This window comes from Oreochromis aureus, linkage group 18 (assembly GCF_013358895.1).
Source record: "Oreochromis aureus strain Israel breed Guangdong linkage group 18, ZZ_aureus, whole genome shotgun sequence".
Lineage (NCBI taxonomy): Eukaryota > Metazoa > Chordata > Actinopteri > Cichliformes > Cichlidae > Oreochromis > Oreochromis aureus.
In genome coordinates this window covers 8,021,424-8,031,716 of record NC_052959.1, presented here as the reverse complement: position 1 = coordinate 8,031,716, position 10,293 = coordinate 8,021,424, and the positions used below count along the sequence as shown (strand labels likewise).

The 10,293-nt window shown below is 40.0% G+C and overlaps 1 protein-coding gene across 1 annotated transcript; it reads right to left on the bottom strand.

The window, feature by feature from the left end:
• Positions 1-3,888: 3,888 nt before the first annotated feature.
• LOC116335255 (Golgi reassembly-stacking protein 2-like) lies at positions 3,889-8,879 on the bottom strand. The gene is made up of 10 exons (XM_031758900.2): positions 8,680-8,879; positions 7,884-7,964; positions 7,572-7,775; positions 7,409-7,495; positions 7,186-7,316; positions 6,738-6,870; positions 6,392-6,518; positions 6,173-6,280; positions 5,672-5,794; positions 3,889-5,266 (listed from the first exon to the last, which is right to left on the bottom strand). The coding sequence occupies exons 1-10, from the start codon at positions 8,740-8,742 to the stop codon at positions 4,992-4,994; spliced, it is 1,332 nt and encodes a 443-aa protein (XP_031614760.1). The 5' UTR covers positions 8,743-8,879; the 3' UTR covers positions 3,889-4,991.
• Positions 8,880-10,293: the final 1,414 nt, after the last annotated feature.

Below are 10,293 nucleotides of genomic sequence, written 5' to 3'. Positions count from 1 at the left end.
TGGTTTTGTGCCTTTTACGCCCTCTCAAATGTAGGCAACGTGGATCCCGGATTGGTAAGAATTTTATGTGCCGAAAGTGATAAGGGGATTGATAAAAGTAATGCCTTAATTTAAAAATGTATCCTGAATTGATTGTTGACATGTTAGGTGTTAGATGGGTAAAAAAAACAAACAAACAAAGAAACTCAACATCAATTCAGAAACATTACAAGACCATTAAACCGCACGAGAGGAGCTCCCACGGCTTGTGTGAAAGTGAAAGCGAGTGAGGAAGTGGAATAACAAGTTTCCAGTTTAATAAAAGAAACAAACACCCCCCCTCCGTTTTCATCTGCTGAACAGAACGGTGTGAAATATCAGGTACATACAGCAGAACATGTTTTAATAGAAATACATCCATTAGTAAAGTAAAAGTCATATCATGTTAGGAATCTGATGCTAGGCTTCGTCATTAAAAGATTGCCTGACAAGTACTAGTTCCTGCTCTGCGACCCATATTTCCTGTGGAGGGTTATGTAACTTTGGTAGAAGTGCAACAAGATGGAGACTGGAGGAGGGCAACAACACCCATGTGGTAATTGCCAAAGAAAGTCTGCAATATTTATATATGCGTGCCTACATATACATATACATATATATATATACACACACGCTTATATCTAGCTACTTTTATATGTATATAAAATAAATAAACTTGGTAGTCACTTCATTAGTTACACCTTGCCAGTAACTAATGGAGACAGTTTTGCCTTAAGAACTTCCTCAATTCTTTGTGGCATAGATTTGACAGGTGCTGGAAACATTCCTCAGAGATTCTGGTACATATTAATATGATGACATCACAAAGCTGCAGCAGATTTATTGGCTGAAATCCAAGATGACGATGTCCTGTTCCACCACATCCCGAACAGATTGAGATCTGCTGACAGCGAGCTCATTCTCATATTCAAGAAACCAGTTTGAGATGATTGAGTTTTGTGACGTGTGTTATACAGGCACGATGGATACACTGGTAATAAAAGGGATGAGCATGGTCAGTAATGATATACAGGCAAGCTGGGGTGTTTAAACAATGCTCAGTCGATACTGAGTCCGAACTGCTGGTACAAAGCAGGATGGACCCATGCGTTCATGTTTTTTATGCCAAATTGAGAGCCTATCATCCGAACGTTGCAACAGAAATCAAGGCTCTTCTGACTGGGCAATGTGTTTGCAGTTTTCTGCTTCTCAGTTTTGGTAAGCCACGTGTGAAGTTTTAGTTTCCTGTTCTTAGCTGACAGGAGTGACACCTGGTGTGGTCTTCTGCTGCTGTAGCTCATCTGCTTCCGGGTTCTGTGTTTTGTGTGCTTAAAGATGCTCTTCTGCATACCTGTGGTTATCTGACTTCCTTCTTATCGGCACAAAGTAGTCTGTCCATTATCCTCTGACCTCTGACAATCCAGTTTTATTTCAAAATACAATACAAGATTTTGGAGTTACCAAATATGATTTCCCACCTGGTAAAATGCAGAAAACCAATAAAGAAGCAGGTGACATGGTGTACCTGATACAGTGGCCGGTGAGTGTATTTTAATGCTGTAGCAGGCTTGTGTTACAGTATGCAATTACAATCTCACCTGAATGTGGTTAAAAGGTATGTAGGGAAGAAAGGATCATAGTAATATGGATATTTTATTCATACAATTTATTTTGAAGGCCATCAGTTTGAATTTTACAAGGTTAATTACAGAATTTCTTAGGTTAAACTTGGTGTCCAGCATCAGTGGGGGAAGGTGCATAAAACAGAACATACAGAACTAAAAATTCTGTCCTTCATCAGATTTATTAGCTCTGTTTAAGTATCGTTGTCTTTTATAAATCTCCAGCTTGGTAAGTTTCAAGCATGTGCAGGATCTCTTTTCCACTCCAATTACTGTCACTTCTAACTTCAGTCGCTTTTAAATGCCAAAAATAGGTTTTTAGTAATCACTACACATAAGAATAGGGTATGTGATTGCTTACGTATATATTAAAAATATAAGTATTTTAGGTATGACTATTATGACTTGTGTACCATGATTATACATCTGCAGCATCTATAACCGCTGATGTCATTTCCCCCTAATTAAGGACCTGGAGGAAGTTCAATCCACTTTGTTTTTTGCTGTTATTTCACAAGTTTGGAGTTTTTGTTCACTTACAGGCTTTTATTAAAGCTTTTTTCTGCATTTTTCAGACACAAAGTTCTCATTATCTATAGGAAATGTTGTAGCCTGAGCCCATTTATTCAGTCAGTTTCTCTTTTAGCAAAGCCTTTAATAATTATCCTCGGTTACATACAATTCCCCAAGCTCATGTGCTTCTTTTGCAAAACTAACCACATTCCTACTCACAGCAAAACATTTTGCACTTGTGATGCACAACAGAAACCACAGGTGGCAGAATCAAAATATTTTTACAGTACAGATGTTTTTTTCTTCCTTTCACATGAATCAAGGTTGCTCACACTTGTGGCTCATGGTGTGATGGTATTATATGAGCTGGATCAGAACGCACAGACTGAAAGGCGAATTGAAGATCAACATCAAGAACTTAAGAGGAGGGACGATGACAATAGACGTTTTTATAAAATGTTAACAGAAATTTAACTTGTTGATGTATCCATTTCTTTTACAGACATGTTTTCATTTAGAAGAATTTCCATTTCCGCTCCCAATACCAAGTGTTTGCAAGTCTTATAAGACACATGCATTGCTCTAGTAAAGATGACTTGTTTTAAATTTAATTCTTATAATTAAGTTGCACAAGACTATAAAATGTGTAAAAAAATGAGATTGCAGTCTTATGAGACCTTCAATGCAATGTATATTCAACATGTATATTATCAGAAAGAGAGGTGCTATCTGAAGAATTTACAGGAAAATTCCGAACCAGTAGATGTTTGAAAAAGGTGAAAAGGGTTTTTAAAACTTCATTTTGATGAAATTAGCATGCTTTTTTTTGGTGTGTGTTTTGTTTTTAAGCATTTTGATTGGGGATTAAATACTAGATGCCAACTTATACAGTTTTAACACTGATACCAGTTGCACTGAACAAACTGTGCAACATCAACAATCAACACCTTTCTTTTTTAACTTTTCACTTTTAAATGTTTATAAACGCCGATACAGATAGATCGGCAAATTATAGCCTGATGATGTTGGTCTGCTGATGAAAAATGTTCTGCTTTTATGTCTCCATAACTGAATTAAAGCTAATTTAAGTCATGCTTCAACATAACTGTCCAGAGGTGTTTCAGAACGGTTGCTGAGTGGTAAGACTTGCTTCTAGAAGGACCTTGATTTGTTTTGTTTTTTCAAATGAAAATGAGAAAAGTGACACGACGATCACTGTGACACGACCACACAAGGCTGAGCAGACTTCACATTTTTGGTTCTTGATTTTCTGATGAGGTGTGTGACGAACTAGAAGTAGTGTTTTTTTATTTGTTTTTTTACAGGTTGTGTGTATGATGTGAAAACTGCTTCGATGATCAGGTGTTGTCTGAAAATTATGAAAAAGTGTATCAAATTTTGAAAGACATGTTTTCTGGTGCATTTTACTGCAATCTTTAGGACCTCTTATATGTTTGCTTTACAACTGAATTATTAGGCAGATGTAAATTTCTTTTGTTCCCCAAATATTTATTCTGTGGTTTTCCGAAATGCTGCTTAGATGCAGAATATTGAATCTTCTAGCTTTCCATACACAAGCCTTGCTGCACCAATTTTCCATAATACCTTGTTTGTTCGTGTATTTTCTTTTTGGCCATCTTCATCATGTTGTTTTTGTCTATCTGGGACATTGAAAGTGCAAAGTAGCTTTCACTAGTAGCAACAAACACTGCACAGCATAAATTAACACACAGAGGAAGCTGTTAAAATTTATTTGGCTTTATTGCGTGACCTGTACATACTGTAGATATTCTCAGAAAGTTCTGTTATAGTGACACCTTGTGGCCATACTGCAGCTCTGCCACTCCACTCAGACCATGCCAGGAGATATGCTCTGCATTAAAAACCTCTCACAAGTTTAATGTATCCAGCAGCAAGTGCACACTTTACTCAGTAGCTCATGTTTGTGTAAACCTCTGTCTCCTCTGGCACGGCCTTCGGGCTCTCACTGTTCTGTGTTGCTGAGATGGTATGAAGTACAGATTTTGGATATACAAGGAGACACACAAGAGGATTAAATTTCAAAACACAAAGGTGGTGCAAAATAATGCAGATTCATTCATTGGGTGGAAACATACAGCAACAAAAAGGAATACATATGACTCAAATTAATCTGACTGGTGGTTCTATTAACTAATAAGAAAAAAAAAAGATACAGGAAATTGTTGGTTGATCACACTCAGGATTTGTTTACTTGTTTATTCAGCAGCACAAACATTTCTTTTCTTGGGTTTATGGTCTGATTTCTTCCAGTATGGTGAGTTTAATTCTGGACTGGACTAATTCATGTAACATCTAACTTCCAGCTGTAATCCCGGATTTTTTCTTTATTATGTTGGCAATTCAATAAACTGTGTTTATCATCCAGATCCATTAACATAAATTGTTATATAAAACTTAAACAGAGAGGTTTGCCATACAAGAAAGGTGAAAATCTCAAGAGGTCCTTGCCTTGTCTAACTGCGGAAGTGAAAAGTAAACTACAAATGAATGAGTAGACTTCATCTTCCTCATACAGTAGCTTAGGCAAGCTGCAGTGCTAACAGTTCCTCTGCGTTATGGCCATCAGGCAATACAGACACAGCAGTCAGACCAGTCTACAGGCGCTTTCCGTTCTCTGCATCCTCCTTCGCTCCACACAAGCTTCCTTGCCCGTGAGCATGCTGACCTCTGTGTCTGAATTGATGCGTCTGTTCACTCTTGGCCAAATAAATAGAAAACACGGAGAACGACAGATGGAAGGATAAGCCAAACCAGGTGTGTTTGAGTTTGACAGGAAGTGAAGTCATATTTCCCACGTTATGACGACGTTAGTGTTGTTTCCGTAGGTGCTGGAGATTCCGTGGTGCTTGTGGATCCTGCCTCTGTGGGGGCTGTGGCTTCGGAGGCTGGATTAATCATGTGTGCTGCTGTGACCGTAACTGAAGCTGGAGGGGCGGCAGTGGAAGTTGGCAACATGGGAGTCAAACCCTGAGAGAGGACAGGAGGCAGCTGGGAGGGCAGCATGGTGGGCAGAGGAGGCAACGTGGCCAGATTTGAAAGGTTCAGGGGTGGGAGTGGAGCCAGAGATGGGACTGTTGAAGACAGATAAGAGAGAATAACTAAGGTACTGTGCCTCCTTCATGATAGTATTTTTTTTTTTTTTTAAACTCAGGTTAACTTTTCAAACAGAGCGTTTTCACACTTCACCTTCTTTTCAGCTGCTCTGTAGAAATTTGGAGCAATAAAGTGTCACAACCCACGCTGGCATGAACATGTTTATACCATCAAGATCTAACTACAAACCATCTCCTGATCACACTCAGCTGCCTAAATGCAACAGTGCATTTTGCTCACTGAACAGACTGGAAGCAGTTCACCCACAAGACTTCTTCCCTGGTTTGGCAGTAATTAAATAATAATTCATTTTCAAAAACTAAAATGATCCTTTATTCCATGAGCTTAAAAGCAAAGACTGGAGTAAAGTCTTCATTACCCACCTGTCATCCCTGCTGGTGGCTGCAAGGTGCTGCCGCCTGCTAGTGACACACCACTGAGATCTAGGACTGGCAGGTTGGGAAGGTTAGGGAGTGCTGTTAAGCTACCTGGGAGGGGTATCAGACCTAGAAATGCAAACACATCCACACAACCACCATAATCATTCATGTTCTTAGACTTCTTCAGTCTTATGTACACTGCTCTCCAGAATGTGTGCAGCTTTAATGCAGTAAACCACTCTAGAAGGTAAAACTAGGCAAAAATCACAACTAGAAAACAAAACAAAAAACAAAGCACCATTGCCACTGATGTGAGCCAAAAACAAAACAAAAAAAAGGCTCAGGGGGAGAAGAAAGGGCAGGGGGTAGTTGATGAGGTTTTGTAAAGGAAAGTTATTCTGAGTGTGGGAAATGTCAACATGAATATGTTCACTGAATGTGTGTAATGTGTACACGAAGACTTGTGTCTTTATTGAGGAAGGGTGTGAACCTTGCTGAAATCACCTGGTAGCGTGGTGGCTGGGTTCAAGCCGGCAGTGGCAGGATTCAGTGGAGCCAGAGGGGTGAGTGAGGGGTTAGTGGAGGTGGGCAGAAGAGGGACTGTGGGCAAACCTGAATTGGAAGAAGAGAGACATTAAACATTAGATGAGAATATTCCTGCCATGTATCAAACTTAAAACTGGTGGATTTAACAAACATCTGTGAGTGAAAGTGTAGACATACCTGTCTGTAGCTCGCTGGGCATGGTGGGCGGGGCTGAGGTGCTGATTGACAGGGCAGACAGTGACCCTTCAAGGCCAGAGGGAACTGCAGGTGCAGCAGGAGGAGGGGTGACTGCTGAAAGTTGCACCTGCAGAAGTTAGACATTTTCATTGAATCTATTGAAAAACATAACTGTTCTCTCCAACAGGCTGTGTGCATGCTAAACTCAAATCCTTCCAATGCCGTACCTGCACATAGACTAAGTAATTTAAGCAATTTATCGACACAGGTACAAGAAGTTTCAACAGAGTCATACTTAAGCAGCTTTAAACTGCCCTGTTTTTTAAATAAATGTGTACATTCTGACCTCAGTAAATCCGTCTTTCAGTGGACTGACAGGCTCACTGGAAGAAGTTCCAGGGAAACTGATCTTCTTCCCCTCCTCAAACGGTCGGGTGGGAATCCTGTGGAGGTATCCATAGCCAATCCCACAGCCAAGGCTAGAGAAGGGGAATATAAGAGAATTGAGAATATAAACAGTGTTCTCCAGTGAAAATCATTTGACATCGACCTGGTCTCAGACCTTTAATTTACCACCTTTATCCTCATGTTTTACAAAGAGATTTAAATCGGCCTTTTCATTTTTTCTCATTTTGGCTCATTTGTTCCCAGAAAGGACATCATCATTAATAAAAACAGCTGACCTTACTTGGCTGATAATATTTATGCATTTCCATTTTTAATCATGTCAGATGCAAATAAATAGGATGCTTATTTTGAAATTAGACAAATTCCAACAGGAGTCTGTGTATTACCTGCCCTCTCCTCCCCAGGCAGTGTTAGGTGTAATAACCACCTCTCTGCAGTTGTCAGTGTCTGTGTTGTACACATACAGTTTCAGGCCCTTCCCCTCGTGGCTCTCTATTAGAGAAAAGAGGTCCTCGGACTGCAGAAACAGGAGGACAAGAAGGTAAATCATCAAGAACTAGTGACAATGAGTGACAGCAGCAAGAACCAAGAAAAGTATGGGTAACCAACCTCATTCATAACAGTATCGGCTCCAATTATATAGTCAGTGTGTGGCCGCAAGCCAGCAAGGGCTGCTGGGGAATTAGGCTCCACTTCCTATTAGACAGAGAAAAATTACTGCTGTATCACACAGACAGAGATGATGCAACACACAACCTTTGTGGCTACCTACCAGGACATGCCACACGTTCTCATTGGCTCCCTCAAAGCTGCAGAAGCGAATGGAGACACCGAGCAAGCCCTGACCCCCCCATAGGTTGCTGGGGGTCACGGTGGCCTCCCGCAGCTCCAGAGTCTTTGAGGAGTAAACTAGCATCTTCACTGGTTTCTCGACATGGGCTTTCAACAAGTCCTTCAATGTGTCGTTGTCCTTGTTCTGCAGAAAATGAAACAAACATAAGTAGAGAAAGGGGCAACTGTGAACTGTAGCCTTCCATAAGGCTCCTATTTCATCCTGCAAACTGCAAGTGCTGCATTTTCTCACCAGTCTGGTGTTGTTGATGGAGACGATGAAGTCAAAGAAAGGCTCCAGCCCTGCCCGGTGCCCAGGCGAGTTCTCTTGAACCTGTATGAAAATGAGGGATATCCTCAGCTGCTAGGCTGTGATGCTTTATTGAAATTCAAGCTAATTTCCTCTAAATAAATCGTGCTGACCAACACGCAAACTAGTCATGACTCTACTGGCTTTCAAATGAGCAACTTCTAGGATACAAACACGTCAGATCAGTCTTAGATCTGAGTTACCTTGTATACGAATACCATAATCAGGATGGGGGTCAATCCTACTCTGAATGACACTTATGCTATCAAGTCTAGCCTCTGTGTTTGCTATTTTGATATCACTGATACCACTATTGGACGACAAATACTAAATGCTCATTTTAGCTCACTAGTAGATTAATCAAAGGCTAAGCGTATGTAAACATGGTAAAAATAGCCCTGTATACAAGTGTCTGATAACGTAGTCTATTACTAAAACTAGCTTGGCAGCTGTCATTCAATTTAGCTACGTAGCATCAACTAGCCCTACGGTTTCTTTGCTTTCAGCAAGCATATTTAAACTAGCTGAGCAGCAGGCATACACAGTCACCGTGATTAAAGATGCGTGTTGGGTTGACACAGCTTTAAACTACACATTTCACAGAGGTGGTGGTTTGCTGGACTGGAGGCCCCGGCAGTCATCCCCGGCCTTAAGTCAACACATATAACCGGGTATCGTTCGCCTCAGACCGGAGGCTAAGCTAAGAGCTAAGAGCAGGCTGTAGAAGCTACAAACTCACCCGGAGGACGTGGTATCCCTCGGAGCCTCCTCCCGGTATCTCCACACTCTGCGAACCTCCCATACTTTTGCTCTTTTAAGGCCTTTTTAGTTTGGTTTATGGCCGCTTGTTACCCAGCGCGTTAAGAATCCTTAGTACTTCCACTCACCGGGTACACGTCGCCAAACGACAAGCGGACTGATGCGCATGCGTCATTACGTGGCAGGAAACAACGCCTTTTCAAAACCTTGAAATTCCTGTTGGTAATAGCTAATTAATATTAACAAGCCTCTTTAATGTCAGACAGTAAAAACAACAGTAGCACATAACATTCTAAACGAATATTCGTTCACATTTAAAAGAAAGATAAAACTTCAAAATGACTGTCACATATACCTTGCCTTTTTAATCTTACTATTTTATTTTATTTTAATCAAATTACATACATTTAGAGTTATTCAGCACTTTTAGTTGCCTTTGTATGAAGTTGTGTGACTAGGTTAAGAAACCGATCCTCATTTAAAACTTCTTCCTATAATCTGTTACAAGTCTCTTATCAAATGCAGGCAGCGTTCATGCTCTGCTAGTTCACTACACCTAACCTGCAAAAAATCATTAAAATGTACCTGTAAAAATCTTTGATTGCAAACTGGTTCAGTGAAAGATGCAAAATTCATTATCTTAAAAAACAAACAAACAGAAAACAGAAAAAAGCAATCGACCAAGAAACTCACACCACTGATTCATTTAGAATTATTTTAAATAAGTTCCTCTTACCTGTGTATAGCCTGCTCACACATAAGTTTTGCTGGCTGTTGCTATATCTATCAAGGTATATTTTGTAATAGTTTGTAAAGTTCTTAATTATGGTTCATACTGGCTCTGTCACTAATCTTCCATATCCCCAAGATGTGTACTTACATAATTTGAAGTAATATACAGTTGCTGCTTCTTGAGAGCAAGAATATCTTCAAACACAAATCCCACAATTGTAAACATTCCTCAGCTCTCATCATTCACATGTTCTTCACACGTCCATCATTCAGTCCACTCATGGTTCTGTACACCAGGCGTGTCAAACATAGCGCCCGGGGGACCAGTCATCCAATCCAATGGATGTTACTGATAAAGACCTCCTCCACCGCCATTCATTCTGCACCAAAGTAATTAATCAATAGGTGAATAAAGATGATTAAAACGCAGAGAAGTTCCTGTTTCTGTTTTTTGTGAATGAATGTGAATTACTCACCCGGGCAATGAGCTAACAGAATTTTTTCTGTAATTTTACACATTTATTGATTTGTGCTGACAGATTTCTTTCATTTACAGCATTTCTTCATCATGCAGAAAAACTGAGATGCACTGTTGAAATTGCACTTTTTAATATTAAATATGACTAAATATGTAGTTAAACGTCTTTACAGTGGCAGAAAGGTTTTTTTTTTTTGTTTTTTTTTTTGCTTGTTCAGCCCACTTGGAGGCTGTATGCATGCCACAAGCTTGGCCATAACATTTCCTCCCATCACCCTCAATCGCCATTTTTTGTAGAGCTGTAAATAGCTTCATGCTCCCCGCCCATGCGAAGAAGGTTATTCCCTGTTTCTCTCTTATAGAAAGACATGTAATCTTATTGCA

Excerpts from the sequence above, each read along its gene's own strand:
- LOC116335255 (XM_031758900.2), bottom strand. The coding sequence starts at position 8,742 with ATGGGAGGTTCGCAGAGTGTGGAGATACCGGGAGGAGGCTCCGAGGGA. Across the intron at positions 7,776-7,883 it reads CCATCAACAACACCAGACTG|AACAAGGACAACGACACATT; the intron begins GTGAGAAAATGC and ends CATTTTCTGCAG. Across the intron at positions 6,871-7,185 it reads GCCTGGGGAGGAGAGGGCAG|CCTTGGCTGTGGGATTGGCT; the intron begins GTAATACACAGA and ends CCCCTTCTCTAG.